Source organism: Bombina bombina, chromosome 1 (genome assembly GCF_027579735.1).
Source record: "Bombina bombina isolate aBomBom1 chromosome 1, aBomBom1.pri, whole genome shotgun sequence".
NCBI lineage: Eukaryota > Metazoa > Chordata > Amphibia > Anura > Bombinatoridae > Bombina > Bombina bombina.
In genome coordinates this window covers 1191688845-1191706047 of record NC_069499.1, presented here as the reverse complement: position 1 = coordinate 1191706047, position 17203 = coordinate 1191688845, and the positions used below count along the sequence as shown (strand labels likewise).

The window sequence follows — 17203 nt, the reverse complement described above, 5'->3', positions numbered from 1 at the left end:
TTTTCTATCTTCTTCCACTTCCATCTGGAGCGGGTCCATCTTGAAGATATCTGCGGAGCATCCTCTTCCATCTGACGGTGACTGAAGAATGAAGGTTCCTTTAAGTGACGTCATCCAAGATGGCGTCCCTTCAATTCCGATTGGCTGACAGGATTTTTCCTACCTTAAATCCGATTGGCTGATAGAATTCTATTTGCTGATGCAATCAGCCAATAGACTTGAGCTCGCATTCTATTGGCTGATGGAACAGCCAATAGAATGCAAGATCAATCCTATTGGCTGATTGGCTTAAAGGAACCTTCATTCTTCAGTCGCCATCGGATGTCTTCAAGATGGACCCGCTCCGCTCCGGATGGAAGATGCCGCCTGGATGAAGACTTCTGCCGGTCTGGATGTCCTCTTCTGGCCGGATTGGATGAAGACTTCTGGAGGTCCACTTGTGCCTGGCTGGGTGAAGAGGCTCAAGGTAGGGTGATCTTCAGGGGGTTAGTGTTAGGTTTTATTAAGGGGGGATTGGGTGGGTTTTAGAGTAGGGTTGGGTGTGTGGGTGGTGGGTTTTAATGTGGGGGGGTATTGCATTTTTTTTTCACAGGTAAAAGCCGATTACTTTGGGGCAATTCCCCCGCAAAAGGCCCTTTTAAGGGCTATTTGTAATTTAGTATAGGGTAGGGCTTTTTATTTGGGGGGGGCTTTTTTATTTTGTTGGGATTAGATTAGGTGTAATTAGTTTAAAATCTAATTTATTTTTTATTTTTTGTAATTTAGTGTTTTTCGTAATTTAGTTTAATTGTAATTGTATGTATTTTATGTAATTCATTTAATGATAGGGTAGTGTTAGGTGTAATTGTAACTTAGGTTAGGGTTTATTTTACAGGTAAATTTGTACTTATTTTAGCTAGGTCGTTATTAAAGGGACAGTCTACACCAGAATTGTTATTGTTTTAAAAGATAGATAATCCCTTTATTACCCATTCCCCAGTTTTGCATAACCAATGCAGTTATATTACTATACTTTTAACCTCTGATTATCTTGTATCTAAGCCTCTGCAAACTGCCCCTTTATATCAGTTCTTTTGACAGACTTGCAGTTTAGCCAATCAGTGTCTGCTCCCAGATAACTTCACGTGCACAGTGTTATCTAACACCCTCTAGTGGTGAAAAACTGTTAAAATGCATTCTGACAAGAGGTGGCCTTCAGGTCTAAGAAATTAGCATATGAACCTCCTAGTTTAAGCTTTCAACTAAGAATATCAAGCGAACCAAGCAAAATTGGTGATAAAAGTAAATTTGAAAATTGTTTAAAATTACATGCCCTATCTGAATCATGAAAGTTTATTTTGGCCTAGACTGTCCCTTTAACCCCTTAATGACAACTGACGTACCAGGTACGTCATGCAAAAACTAACAGTTAATGACAATAGACGTACCTGGTACGTCAGTTGTCTAACAGAGTGCTGGAAGCAATCACAATCGCTTCCAGCAGCTCTGAGGGTATTGCAGTAATGCCTCGATATGGAGGCATCCTGCAATACCACTTTACAAGCCTCCGATGCAGAGAGAGCCACTCTGTGGCCCTCTCTGCACCGGTAGCGATGGTGCCGTTGTCTGGGTGTGAGGGAGCGTGCGTGCACGTGCACAAGGCTGGTGCGTGTGGACGTGCATGGGCGCACGAGCGCGCATTAGCCACACTGACACCAATGAATGAGGGCAGAAAGGGAGAAAAAGGTAAAAAAAAAATTAAATATAAAAGGATCTGGGAGGGGGTGGGGGTATTGTGGGGGGGCTGCTACACTACAGAAAGTTTTAAGTTAAAAATAAAATAAAAATACTTCGGTTTTTGGGGCCAAACTGGGTACTGGCAGACAGCTGCCAGTACCCAAGATAGCGGTAATTAGGTAGGGGAGAGGGTTAGAGAGCTGGAGGGGGGATCAGGGAGGTTGGGGCTAAGGCAGGGGTCCATCACAGCTAAAATATTTGTTTTTTTAAAAAAAATAAAAATAATAAAACTCTTTAGTACTGGCAGACTTTCTGCCAGTACTTAAGATGGCGGGAACAATTGTGGGGTGGGGGAGGGAAGAGAGCTGTTTGGGAGGGATTAGGGGGTGTGATGTGTCAGATGGGAGGCTGATCTCTAAAATTAACCCTGCAAGCTCCTATAAGCTACCTAATTTAACCCCTTCACTGCTGGGCATAATTAACGTGTGGTGCGCAGCAGCATTTAGCGGCCTAATTACCAAAAAGCAACGCCAAAGCCATATAAGTCTATTTCTGAACAAAGGGGATCCCAGAGAAGCTTTAACAAAAATTTCTGCCATAATAGCACAAGCTGTTTGTAAATAATTTCAATGAGAAACCTAAAATTGTGAAAAATGTAAAGTTGTTTTTTTTTTTTTTTTTTTTTTTCTCGCATTTGGCGGTGAAATGGTGGCATAAAATATACCAAAATGGGCCTAGATCAATACTTTGGGTTGTCTTCTAAAAAAAAATATATACATGTCAAGGGATATTCAGGTATTCCTGACAGATATCAGGGTTCCAATGTAACTAGCGCTAATTTTGAAAAAAAGTGGTTTGGAAATAGCAAAGTGCTACTTGTATTTATTGCCCCATAAGTTGCAAAGAACGTGTAAACATTGGGTATTTCTAAACTCAGGACAAAATTTAGAAACTATTTAGCATGGGTGTTTTTTGGTGATTGTAGATGTGTAACATATTTTGGGGGTCAAAGTTAGAAAAAGTGTGTGTGGTTTTTTTTTTTTTCCACTTTTTCCTCATATATATTTTTTTTTTTTTTTTTTTTTTTTTTTTTTTTATAGTAAATTATAAGATATGATGAAAATAATGGTATCTTTAGAAAGTCCATTTAATGGCGAGAAAAACGGTATATAATGTGTGGGTTCAGTAAATGAGTAAGAGGAAAATTACAGCTAAATACAAACACTGCAGAAATGTAAAAATAGCCATTGTCATTAAGGGTAAGAAAATTGAAAAATGGTCCGGTCATTAAGGGGTTAAATAGTTAATAACTATTTAATAGCTATTGTACCTAGTTAAAATAAATACAAAGTTGCCTGTAAAATAAAAATAAATCCTAAAATGGCTACAATGTAATTATTAGTTATATTGTAGCCATCTTAGGGTTTATTTTACAGGTAAGTATTTATTTAGTTTTAAATAGGAATAATTTATTTAGATGTATTTAAATTATATTTAAGTTAGGGGGGGTTAGGGTAAGACTTAGGTTTAGGGGTTAATAAATTTATTATAGTGGGGGCAGCAGATTATGGGTTAATATAATGTAGGGTTCGGCGATGTTTGGGGCAGTAGATTAGGGGTTCATTATTATAATGTAGGTTGTGGCAGTGTCCGGTGTGGCAGATTAGGGGTTAGTAATTATAATGCAGGTGGAGACTATGTCGGGTGGCAGATTAGGGGTGTTTAGACTCGGGGTTCATGTTAGGGTGTTAGGTGTAGACATAACTTTTTATTTCCCCATAGGAAACAATGGGGCTGCTTTTTTGCAGGTGTTAGGTTTCTTTACAGCCAGCTCAGCCCCATTGTTTCCTATGGGGAAATCGTGCACGAGCACGTTTAACCAGCTTACCAATACCATAAGCAGAGCTGGTATTAGTGAGATGTGGAGCTAAATTTTGCTCAGCGCTCACTTTTCTGAGACTAACGCCGGCTTGCAGAAAACTCGTAATACCAGTGTTGTCTTAAGTGAGCGGTGAGAAAAAATGGAGCGTTAGCACTAGGCCTGTCAAAAATAATCGTTTTGACGATGCATCGCGATGCGGCATGAAACGATTCTGCATCGATGCGCTGAGACGCGATAATCGATTAACGTTACCCACGTGACCAGCCTCCAGGAAACGTAAAAGAGAGTGCGCGAAAGTGCGCGGTACATCGTTTTGACGTCACTGACGTCACGTCACCCAATAAAGCAACATGGGCGCTCATGGGCGGTCTCTTGAAGTGCCGAAGTTACGCAGTAGGAGCAAAGCAGCAAAGCAGGAGTTTGTTGCCTGAGATTGATGATGGTACACGGCGGTATACTACAGCTACACGGCGGGCTCATTTTTATTTTGTGGGAGACAGAGGAGGAGACCTATGGTGAGAATTAGACTAACTAACTGTTTGTTTAGTTAATAGTTACCAAAACGTTGTACATTTTGCCAATGCCATGCCATAATTGCCATTGCCATGCCTGCCTATTGCCTCAACTGCCTACTACTTGCCAATAGGTAAGAGCAAATCAATAAGGGGTACACAATCACATTTATTACACAATAAGGGGTAACAATTAAATACTTGCCTTATTTACTTAACGTAGTATGCTGAGCTGACTGAGGCTCAGGCTGCTGCATAATTAATTGCTGCATTATTGAATAATATTGCATATATAAAAAATGTATTATAAATAAATATAGTATACTATTATTGTCTAATAATGTCTCTATTAGTCTAATCTGTATCTATTATCTACATGTTTTTCACATGGATGGATGGCCTGGTCTGAAGTTCTAATATTTTAATAATATATTAATTCAAGAAAGTGCATGCAATTTTAAACAACTTTCCCTATTATATAATTTGCTTATCCTTTGTTGAAATGCATAGCCTCCTCCTTGTGCACAAAGTATTATATACTTATAGTAAGTAATGTGTGTGCTGTGCAATGCATTGCTAATATGTCATCAACAAACGATATCTGAGAAGTATGAAGCAAATTAAATAATAGAAGAGTTAGTTATGATGTTTATTTAAAATTGTATTCTCTATCTGAATCATGAAAGTAAATGTTTGGGTTTTTGCACCTTTAAGTGTGTAATATATTACAGTAACTGTGTCAGTGAGTGAGTGATGTCCCCTGCAATTATCACAATGCAATTTGTTTTAAAATTTATGTTCGCAAAATGTATGGCATTGGCAAAGTAGTTGAAGTTACTAGTACTTGTTGATTTTACATTTGCGGCTTGACATTTTGACAACTGGAACTTAGTGTATTTTCTTTTTTTTTTAACACTGACAGAGTTTGACGTTGACAACAACATCATCCGTCACATATGTACATGTCATGCTAAAATGACAGAGGGAGACAAAAAAGATAGAGAGATAAAAAATGCACCTAGCATTTTAAAAGCAAGCATCTGGGCACATTTTGGATTTTATGAACATACTGGAAAGCACGAATTGGACAAGACACACGCGGTTTGTAAAGCCTGTCACACAAAAATTAAATACCTAGGGAATACTACTAACTTGAGAAATCACGTTAGACGTTTTCACTCTGAGATGCTAACCCCTGCCGCTGTCGCCAGTGCCACTGCCAAGGAAATAACAAGACTAGCTGAAGCTCATCAGCCAAGAATTGATGCAATGCTGTCAACTTTGCCACCCAACTCTGAAAAAGGGAAGAGAATAACCAAAGCTGTGGCAACTTTCATAGCGAAGGACCTACGGCCTTACTCTGTTGTGGAAAACCTTGGGTTTCGCAACCTGTTGAAGACACTAGAGCCACGTTATAAGATCCCGTCACGCAATCACTTAACAGAAAACGTTATACCTGCACTCTACCAAGAAACAAAAGCTCAGGTAATTGCATCAATGAGCCAAGCCAGTCGAGTCGCACTAACGTGTGATTCATGGACTTCAGTCACGACGGAGTCTTATGTAACAGTAACTGCACATTACATTAGCAAGGACTGGAAGATCTTGTCGCATGTGCTGCAAACGAGAGCAGTTTATGAGTCTCACACGGGTTCTCATCTGGCGGAGCTACTGTCTCGTGTCGTGGAAGAATGGCAGCTGTCCGATAAATCTGTAGTGCTTGTGACCGACAATGCTTCGAACATGATTGTTGCTGCTCAAGTTGGAAAATTCCCTCATGTAAAATGCTTCGCCCATACACTGAATCTCGCATCCCAGCGGGCGCTGAAAGTGGCCACGCTCTCCAGGCTTTTAGGCAGAGTGCGACGAATATCAACATTTTTTCACCGCAGCACTACAGCAAACCACTGTCTGAAAGAAAAACAGAAATGTCTTGGCCTGAAGAATCATAAGCTAATAACTGATGTGACAACAAGGTGGAACAGCTCATATGACATGGTCGAGAGGTTCCTAGAACAGCAACCTGCAATCTGTGCCACATTGTTGTCTCCAGAAGTCAGAAAAAGTGAGTCAGATCTCTGCACTCTCAACGAAACAGATGTGTCAAATGCAGAGGATGCTGTGAGTGCATTAAAGCCAATGAAAGATGCAACCACACTGATGTCAGAAGAGCGCAATCCAACTGTTTCTCTCATTGCCCCTCTAAATGCACAACTGCTCCAGAACATGACAGACACCATGGGAGACACACCCATGATCCATGAGATCAAGAATGCCATCAAAACAGATCTCCTGAAGAGGTACAGCAGTGAGGCAGAGAAGAAGATACTTTATACAGCCTCTGCCCTGGATCCTCGTTTTAAGGGACTGCCTTTTATTCTCACAGAGGAGGAGAGATTGGAGATATACAGAGGAGTGACTGAGGAGGCTGCATCCTTGGAGGTAATTTTAATTGCATCATGTTTCTTGAATAGATGTGAGCTGTTGTATGCATTTATTTATGCATTACTGTCTCTCTGAGCACACACATAGCATTAGCTGGCTGGCTGCTCGAGGTAATAATGAATGCTATTTTTTCTATTCTTTTGTTCAAACACAGATTGAGTGTACTAGTACAGTTACATCTAGGAGGACAAACGTGGATGAAGTGCCACTGCCTGAGGGAAAAGAAACTCTGGAAGAAGAATCAGCCATCGAGGAGGATAACCCTTCTCCTCCCAAAAGAAAGTCCACATCGCTTCTCATGACTTTGCTGGGACAGTCTTTCACTGACACTGAAGGTACAATAGAACCCAAGACCCCCTATGCCAAGGCTGAAGAGGAAATAGAGAAATATTGTAAAGCCCCATCTCTGCCTCTCACTGAAGACCCTTTGAAATGGTGGCATGTACATGAGGTCATATTTCCCCTCCTCTCTCATTTGTCAAAGCGATACTTGTGTATCCCAGGTACAAGCGTGTCTGCAGAGCGGGTTTTCTCCACTGCAGGAGATGTGGTAACGGCTAAAAGAAGCACCCTCAAACCAGAGCATGTGGATCAACTAGTGTTCTTACAGAAAAACCTACATATTCCATAATTCTGAGTAGTGATTCAGGTTTATAATATTAATATTTAATGTTTTTTGGCACATCCAGAAGAAAGTGCTGTGTGCCCCACTGCCCAGTGCAGACTACTGTTAAGTTATTTTATATTTGTTACTGTTATATAGCTTATAGCTTTTTGAAAAATGAAGCTTAAAACCTTGAGTAAATCTTTGTTGGATCACAAAATATACTAGTACACTACACGACACGACCGACCACGTCACTCTGTCACAGTCACACACACACACACACAATACAAAAGAAACAACACACAACTGCACACACCTCATGTGTGCGTGTCAGTCAGTGTCACCCTTCACCATGATTCACTCTTTTTATTATGTGTGTTTTTTTTGGTATTGTTTGACTGTGTGTGACTGTGTGTGTGTTGTGTAACAATATATTTGTGATCCCATAAAGATATTGATAATCAAAGTTAGTAAATCTAGTAGTTCAATGCTACTTCTTGTATAATGTCTATTACTACTTCTAGTGTTACTGTGATGTTTGCCAATCAGGAAGTGCTCTGTTTTGTAGATGTTGTGCTATTGTTACAGCACACCCCTGTATTGTTTGCAATGCAGTGAGTGCATAGTGCACACTGCATAAGGGATTATTAATATTATTCATTCACACTAAAAAATTGTCTATTTTAAATAGACCCTTTAAGAAAGATATCATATGTTTTTGTTTATGATCCCAATCCCAAATGCCATCCCACCCACTCCCAGGCAGATCTGTAGGGGTTAACCGAATATAACCAACCAGTTAACAATAACAATGTGTGTACTGCAGTGTCTAACTGTCTCTTTATGAGTGTGTGAGTGTGTCTGTGAGTGAGTGCCAGTTTGAAAAGTTTGTATGTATCTCATTCTCTATGAGTGTGTGAGATGAGTGTATTAACTGCCTTTGAATTTTTTTGTTTGTATGTGATTGTGTGTCTGTCCCAGTGTCACTGTCTAAGTGTCTATGAGTGTGACTGTGGCTGACTGTGGTGCCATTGAATGTTTTTGTTTGTGTGTGTGTCCCACTGTGTCTCTAGTGTCTGAGTGTCTAGTGAGTGTGACTGTCTAACTGTCTATGAGTGCACTATGCAGAGAGTGAGACTGAAGCCAAACCCCACTATAGGGGAAGGAAAAGCCTTGAGTAAACCTTGAGTAAATCTTTATTGGATCACAAATATACTGTACACTACAGACAGTACAGCACACACACAGTGCCACACACAACAGCACAATACAAAAATAAAGCACACACACCTCAGGTGAGTGGCGTGCCACCCTTTCTTCACCATGATTTACTCCTTGATGTCTGTGTCCTTTTTTATGTATTGTTTGTTTGTGTGTGACTGCTGTGTACTGTTCAGTGACAGACTCAGTCACTATTCAGTTGTGTGTAGTACTGCTTTAACAGTAACTAATAACTAACTAATTATATTTGTGATCCCATAAAGATAATATAATCATCAAGAAGAAACTGTAGTTATAGTAGTTCAGTTCAATGCTACTTGTTTTAAATGTCTCTCTCTCAGTCTCTAGTACTATTGTAAGTCTGTAACTGTGTAAACTAATTGTATATGTCACAATCACATGTGTGTTGTGTGCACACTCTGTGCTGTGTGTTGTGTTCCAGATTCTTCACGTGATGTTTGTTTGCCACAAATTGACAGTCATGAGGGCACAGTGGACTGCACCTGTAATTTTGTACCTATAAGGGATTTATGTTTTGTTTTCTGAGGACAATTTTCACACAAATAAGGTATTATGGTGGTAACTTAAGCTTAACCTATCTATTTGGGTTTTAATTTAATGTCTATTATATTATTATTACTAAGTAAGTAAAGAAATTAAATTAAAACCAACATAGATAGGTTAGACATTTATTTGTTGTTCATGTTTCTTTACAAGTGTATAGTGTACTACTTACTAATATATAATATATACATTTAAATATTTTCTTTTACTGAAGAAGTACACTGTGAGCACTGCACTTTTTACACTACGTACTCTGTAACTACAGTTTGATGCCATAATATTGTTTCCAAACCAATACAACAATTGCCATTTAGTATTTACTGTTCTATAAACTGTTGTTGTCTGCTGTGTTCAGACTTTGCCACAGGAAGAGTGTCCTTTTTTGAGCTAATAAAATAAAAAAAAGAGTTTATTTCAATACTTTGACTTCTTGAATTTTTTTTTCTGAAAAATTTAAAAATTGGGCAGAAATAGTGCAGTAATCGTGATGCATCGCGATGCATCGTAGAATCGAATCGTATCGAATCGTTACGATGATAATCGTAATCGAATCGAATCGTGAGACAGGTGAAGATGCGCAGCTCTAGTTAGCACCGCACACCATTACCGACAAACTCGTAATCTAGCCGATAGCTTCTAAGAGTATATATTTAAATTTCACACAACTTGGATAATGTGAGCCAATTTGTTTTCCACAGTCCATCTTCTCTACCGAATGCTACAATGAGAAATGCTATGGCTTAGGTGAAGATTTCCCCTCTTACTTTGTGCAAACTCTTCCCACCTATGCAGGCTGTATGCTGTCCTGATCATGAACATTGCTGTCCACAAGGGTATACATGTTCTGGAGGAAGTTGTGAGAAAGGGCAGATTTCTATACCTTGGCTGAACAAGGTCCCTGCTGTGAGGCATAAATGTGAGTATAGACAGCTGGAGAAATTAAGATTGTGATTTGTATTAATATCAATATAACCCCCTGGCTCCCTCATACTAGCACCCCAGATAAGATTTTTTTTTTTTTTTTCCTCTTCCCCAGCCTTTGATGTCCCATGCGATGAAACCACTAGCTGCCCGGACAAGAACACTTGCTGCCGGCTGGCATCTGGAGAGTGGGGATGTTGTCCCATAGAGCAGGTTAGACAATCACAACTGAATTACTAAAAATGAATTTACCTTCAATGAGAATTGTGATATAGTAAGCATGGAGTCACTTCTGGCTGATGGAGCAATTGATGAGCACAGGGAGGCATACCAATTACCCAAATTTAAGGAAACCTCCAAATTTTATCCCATTCACTACAGGGGTAATATTCTCGAGGCTTTCCAGGAAAGAATTGAAAAAGACCTAACATTGCTACACCAAGCTCCCCTTAGTAAACACAACTTAAGTTTCAAGGAAAGAGAAGCCCTAAAAAGTTTACAGACCAACGAGGGTCTGGTTATTAGGGGTGCGGACAAGGGGGGCTCGGTTGTGGTAATGTCAAGGGAACAATTTGTGACAGAAGCGGCAAGACAGCTTCAAGATACACGCCACTACATGGTTTTAGGGAGTGACCCCACGGGTAGGTTCAAAAGAGAACTTACACAGATCATTGATGATGGCAGTGAATTGGGTATCCTGGATGGGCCTACCTGTGACTTTCTCCTGGTAGACAACCCTATTATACCTATCTTTAACCACCTACCTAAGGTTCATAAATCCCTGGAGGGGGTCACAGGTAGGCCCATTGTGAGTGGGATAGGATCACTACTTGAAAGAATCTCACAATGGGTGGATAGTGTATTACAGCCCTTGGTAGGTGACCTTCCAAGTTTTCTACAGGATACTACCCATGTTTTAAAATTGATGAGAACTTTGAATTGGGAGGATGAGGATATGTGGTTAACCATAGATGTGAGCGCTGTACACGTCTATTCAGCACGATAAGGGTCTAATGGCTATCGAATTTTTCCTGCGAAGAGATACACGCTTTTCAGAGGACTTAATACAATATGTACTGAGGGTCGTGCGATACCTATTAACACACAACTATTTTTCCTTTGAGGGGGTATTTTATCTCCATAGGTGCGGGACAGCAATGGGCGCGAAATTCGCGCCCTCTTTCGCCAACATTTTCATGGGGTGGTGGGAGCTGTCCCGCATCTATGGAGATGAGAACCCCCACAGGGACAATATACAGTTTTTTAAGCGGTATATAGATGATCTGCTCCTGGTATGGCGGGGCACTGAAAAGGTGCAAAGACCTTTGTGGAATGGCTTAACAACAACGACATTGGTTTGGAGTTCACTTTCGAACTCAATAGGACAAGAATCAATTTCTTAGATCTCACTTTGATTGGGATCCCTAATGTCGGTGTTGAAACTGAAGTGTACAGGAAGCCTATTTCGGGTAACACGCTCCTCCATGCCAGGAGCAGTCATCCCAAGCAGGTGTTCAGGTCTGTGGCTAAAGGCCAGTTCACCAGATTGAAACGGAATTGTAGCAATAATGACCAATATGAGAAACATGCAGATCAATTGTCTGAACGACTTTCAAAGAGAGGTTATAACCCACATGTTATCAACAGAGTCAGAAAAGAAGTCTTGGGTTCTAATAGAGACACTATTGGAAAAGAGAGAACCAAAGACTAAAAGGAGTGGAGACATTTTCTTTGTCACTGATTATAGCACACAGTATAACAATATTTGCCAAATAGTGAGAAAACACTTCAAAATGTTAGCGGCTGATGAAGCTTTATCAGAACTTGTAGACAAGGGATGTAGATGCTCCTTTAGAAGAGGGGTCTCTGTAGGAAACATTCTGGCCCCCACACAACTCAAAGAGGCACCAAGAGAGGAGGCAAGCTCTTGGCTCAGATTCAAAGGAGTCTACAGGTGCAGTAATATCACATGCAAAGCATGTGAACATCTGCAGACAGGTGAAGGCTTTATATGTAGTGCTACTCTAAAACACTACGATCAGAGAGTGCATGAATTGTAGAAATACATTCACAGTTTACCTGGCATGTTGTGTGACCTGTGGTTTGCAGTATGTAGGGATGACCACAAGGGAGACCAGAGTACGCATTAGAGAACATCTCTCCGATATTAAGGCTGGTACCCTAACAACCCCACTCGTCCAGCATTTTAAATTGGTCCATAACAAAAACAATTCAAGCTTTAAATGGACCATAATAGTGTCAAGGCTGGTCGAAGAGGGGGGGATAGGAAGACGGCACTCGCACGAAGAGAGATCTTTTGGATATTTCAAATGAAAACAAGACATCCTATAGGGCTAAAGTCTGCCTATGACCTTATAAATCACTGGTATTAAGCATGTAACAGGCCAGGATAGTATATCCTTCATGAAATATCTTGTAGCCCCTATACTCTATTGTTGATGGTTTTATTACTCATTAACAGAGCCATTTATGTTTAAATAAGCACCTAATTGTTTTGCTTGAAATGTTTTAGCTCTGTAAATATTTGAGATAATTGAGAAATATGAATAGAATATTCTCACAATTCCATAAAACAACGAAATAGTATTTTGTATGTTCAAGTATAGGAACATAGGCGAAATAGTAAACAAGAGTTGCCTGGTATGTCTTTAAAATAGAACATATTTTTAAAATAGAACATATTTTTCAAAATAGAATATATTATTTAAAGACATTTAGATTAAGAAGCAAGCAGACAGTGAATATTAAGGTTTAAAGGAAGTCTAAAAACCTTTTGATACAATTAGATTAACACTTAGCAATAGTGTGGCAATGTCTAGTATACATATATGTTTATTATGAAGTAGGTTTGACTTTACACTTTTCCTTTAATTGTAGTTAAGTCCCTTATTTGACCTACAGGTAGTTCATATTGGTAAGAGTTTATGTTAACAGGGAATCCTGAAACTAATAGGACATGAATGAGTTTTAATGCCCATCAGCCAATCCAGTGGTTTTTATTCCTTTATTAGGCCTAACAGTTGTAAGGAATTTTGAGGGCTATGAATACGGCGATAATGCCGAAACGCGTAAGCTTATCATTAAACTGAAGGGCATGTCAGTATCTATGCTGTTACCAGACCTGTTTCTTTGTTAAATAAAGACATTACAGTTTATTGCTGCGGCTCCGGACTTTTTTCTGAATATAAGACAATCACAACATCTTATATTGTCCCCCCCACCACACTCTTAGCCATGCCAATACTGGTTAGACCATCTCTTGCTTGTCAGTTTAGTTGCTACATTTGAAATTGGCTAGCCTTTGTTTTTTTGCACAGATGGGGTGGGAAAAAGCCACGTGTGTGTATATAGTGTGTGAGTATAATTAAATTTTAAACTGAAAAAACTGATAATGTGAGCCAATTTGTTTTCCAAAATCAATCTTATCTACTGAATGCTACAATGAGAAATGCTATGGCTTAGGTGAAGATTTCCCCTCTTACTTTGTGCAAACTCTTCCCACCTATACAGGCTGTATGCTGTCCTGATCATGAACATTGCTGTCCACAAGGGTATACATGCTCTGGAGGAAGTTGTGAGAAAGGGCAGATTTCTATACCTTGGCTGAACAAGGTCCCTGCTGTGAGGCATAAATGTGAGTATAGACAGCTGGAGAAATTAACTGAAGGCTGCGTGTTTATCGGCATAACCACTGTCTCCTCCATATATACAAGCAGCCCAGATATGAACTGGATTTCTTTTTTTCTCTTGCAAGGTGTATCCAGTCCACGGATTCATCCTTACTTGTGGGATATTCTCATTCCCTACAGGAAGTGGCAAAGAGCACACAGCAGAGCTGTCCATATAGCTCCCCCCCCCCCTAGCTCCACCCCCCAGTCATTCTCTTTGCCGCTCTAACAAGTAGCATCTCCATGGGAGGGTAAAGTGAATGTGGTGTTAGATTTGTAGTTTTATATCTTCAATCAAGTTTGTTATTTTTAAATAGTGCCGGTTTGTACTATTTACACTCTAGCAGAAAAGTGATGAAGAATTCTGCTGAGAGGAAAATGATTTTAGCATGTTGTAACTAAAATCCACTGCTGTTCCCACACAGGACTGAGGAGTACCAGAAAACTTCAGTTGGGGGGAACAGTTTGCAGGCTTAACTGCATTGAGGTATGTTTCAGTCATCTTTTTTCTAGTCAAGACACGATAATGCTAGAAGACTGACAGAAATCCCCATGAGGGAAGGGTAAGCCATATTCTGAGAATTAGTATAGAATAAGGGCTTATTTAACAGGGCTCAATAGACTGGTGGACAGGGCAATCGATTGTTTTATTCAGCAAATACTCATTGGTAGACACTTTTATACAACTTTGGTGTGTTTATTACGGGGTTTTTTATCCACATGGCATAAATTTAGTCACCTAAGTGTGACTTTGAAGGCCTCACAACTCTGGAATGGAGTGGGATGGGCCCTAATTTCGCGCCTCTGTTGCGCAGTTAATTTCTGAGACTGCTTGAGGGACTCACAGAAGCTGTTTTTCCCCGAAACTAATCCATAAGGGAAGGTAGGACCACAGCAGACTGCTGTGGCAAGGTGCTGTAGTGTTGTAACCGGTTGTGGGCTTTAGACTGCTCCGGTTTTGGCATTAAGGGGTTAATCTGGCTGAAACTTGGTGTGCAATCATATTGAAGCATTAGGCACATACTGTGAAAATTTCAAAAGATTTGGTGCATTTTTCACTGTTTTGTAAAATTGTGTGTGCTTTTTATTTCTTAAAGGCACAGTACCGTTTAATCAAATAAAAAACACAATTTGAAATAAAGTGTTTTTCAAGCCTGCTTGCATATACTAATCTGTTTAACATGTCTGACACTAAGGAAAAGCCTTGCTCTTTGTGTTCAGTAGCCATGGTGGAACCCCCTCTCAAAATGTGTCCCAAGTGCACTAATGTGTCTATACAATTTAAGGATCATATTGTGTCACTTAAAAATGTAGCCCAAGATGATTCTCTATGACGGAAGGTAATGAAGATAGTCCACCTTCCTCTCCCCAAGTGTCACCACCAGTTACGCCCGCGCAAGCAATACCTAGTACCTCTAGTGCATTGGCACCTATTACATTACAACAACTAACGACAGTCATGGATAATTCCCTTGCGGCCTTTCTATCCAAACTGCCAGTTTTTCCTACAAAGCGAGAGAGCTCGGTTTTAAGAACAGATTATGAGCAGTCGGAAGCTTTGGGAGGTTTATCTGACGTACCCTCACAACACTCTGAAATAGGGGCGAGGGATGTGATGTCTGAGGGAGAAATTTCTGACTCAGGAAAGGTTTCTCAACGGGCAGTTTCAGATTCATTAGCCTTTAAATTTAAGTTGGAACACCTCCGCATATTGCTTAGGGAGGTTCTATTCACTCTGGATGATTATGACCCTATGGTGGTTCCAGAGAAATTGTGTAAAATGGACAAATACCTAGAGGTCCCTGTATACACTGATGCGTTTCCGATCCTTAAAAGGGTTGCGGATATTGTTACCAGGGAGTGGGAAAGACCAGGTGTCCCTTTTGTTCCCCCTCCTATTTTTAAGAAAATGTTCCCCATTACTGACCCCAGACGGGACACGTGGCAGATGGTCCCTAAGGTAGAGGGAGCAGTTTCTACACTGGCTAAGCGCACAACCATTCCAATTGAAGACAGTTGTGCTTTTAAAGATCCTATGGATAAAAAAATTAGGTTTACTAAAGAGAATTTTTGTTCAACAAGGGTTCCTTCTACAACCGATCGCCTGCATTATTCCTGTAACTACTGCAGCTGCTTTCTGGTTTGAGGCGCTGGAGGAGTCGCTCCAGAGGGAGACCTCATATGACGAAATTATGGATAGAATTAAAGCTTTAAAACTGGCTAATTCTTTTATCACAGATGCCGCTTTCCAATTAGCTAAGTTAGCGGCAAAAAATTCAGGTTTCGCCATTATGGCATGCAGAGCGCTTTGGCTCAAGTCATGGTCGGCCGATGTGTCGTCCAAATCAAAATTACTAAACATCCCTTTCAAGGGAAAGACCCTTTTCGGGCCCGAGTTGAAAGAGATTATTTCGGATATCACCGGGGGAAAGGGCCATGCTCTCCCGCAAGATAGGCCTTTTAAGGCTAAAAACACGGCTAATTTTCTTTCCTTTCGCAACTTCAGGAACGGTCCTGCCTCAACCTCTGCAACCGCAAAGCAAGAGGGTAACGCTTCACAGCCCAAGGCAACCTGGAAGCCTTTGCAGGGCTGGAACAAGGGTAAACAGGCCAAGAAGCCTGCAGCTGCTACTAAGACAGCATGAAGGGGTAGCCCCCGATCCGGGACCGGATCTGGTAGGGGGCAGACTCTCTCTTCGCTCAGACTTGGGCAAGAGATGTTCCCGATCCTTGGGCATTAAAGATCGTTACTCAGGGATATCTTCTAGAATTCAAGGACTCCCCTCCAAGGGGAAGGTTCCACATTTCTCGTCTGTCTACAGACCAGACAAAGAAAGAGGCGTTCTTACGCTGTGTAGAAGACCTAATCATGATGGGAGTGATGTATCCAGTTCAAATTGCAGAACAAGGACTGGGTTTTTACTCAAACCTGTTTGTGGTTCCCAAAAAGGAAGGCACTTTCAGGCCAATCCTGGATTTAAAAATTCTAAACAAATTCCTCAGGGTTCCATCATTCCAGATGGAGACCATTCGGACAATCTTACCTATGATCCAGGAAGGTCAATATGACTACCGTGGATCTAAAGAATGCGTACCTACATATTCCTATCCACAAAGATCATCATCAGTTCCTAAGGTTCGCCTTTCAGGACAAGCATTACCAGTTCGTGGACCCTTCCCTTCGGGTTGGCCACCGCTCCCAGAATTTTCACAAAAGTGCTAGGGTCACTTCTGGCGGTACTAAGACCGCGGGGCATTGCAGTAGCACCTTATTTGGACGACATCTTAATACAGGCGTCTTTTCCCAGAGCCAAAGCTCATACGGAGATTGTTCTGGCCTTTTCTAAGGTCTCACAGGTGGAAGGTGAACACCGAAAAAAGTTCTGTCCCCGCTCACAAGGGTTCCCTTCCTGGGAACGTTAATAGACTCGGTAGAAATGAAAATATTTCTGACGGAGGTCAGAAGGTTAAAGCTTCTAAGTACTTGCCGAGTTCTTCATTCCATTCCTCGGCCATCTGTAGCTCAGTGCATGGAGGTAATCAGATTAATGGTAGCGGCAATGGACGTAGTCCCTTTTGCTCGAATACATCTAAGGCCACTGCAACTGTGCATGCTCAAACAGTGGAATGGAGATTATACAGATTT

At 40.7% G+C, this 17203-nt stretch overlaps 1 protein-coding gene across 1 annotated transcript in view; it reads left to right on the top strand.

The window, feature by feature from the left end:
- Positions 1–17203, top strand: part of GRN (granulin precursor) — a 117765-nt gene that overhangs the window by 49138 nt on the left and 51424 nt on the right. The window contains exons 14-16 of the mRNA XM_053699984.1: positions 9740–9863; positions 9984–10081; positions 13400–13523. Of these exons, the coding sequence (XP_053555959.1) occupies positions 9740–9863; positions 9984–10081; positions 13400–13523 (346 nt within the window). The remainder of the gene's footprint in view (positions 1–9739; positions 9864–9983; positions 10082–13399; positions 13524–17203) is intronic.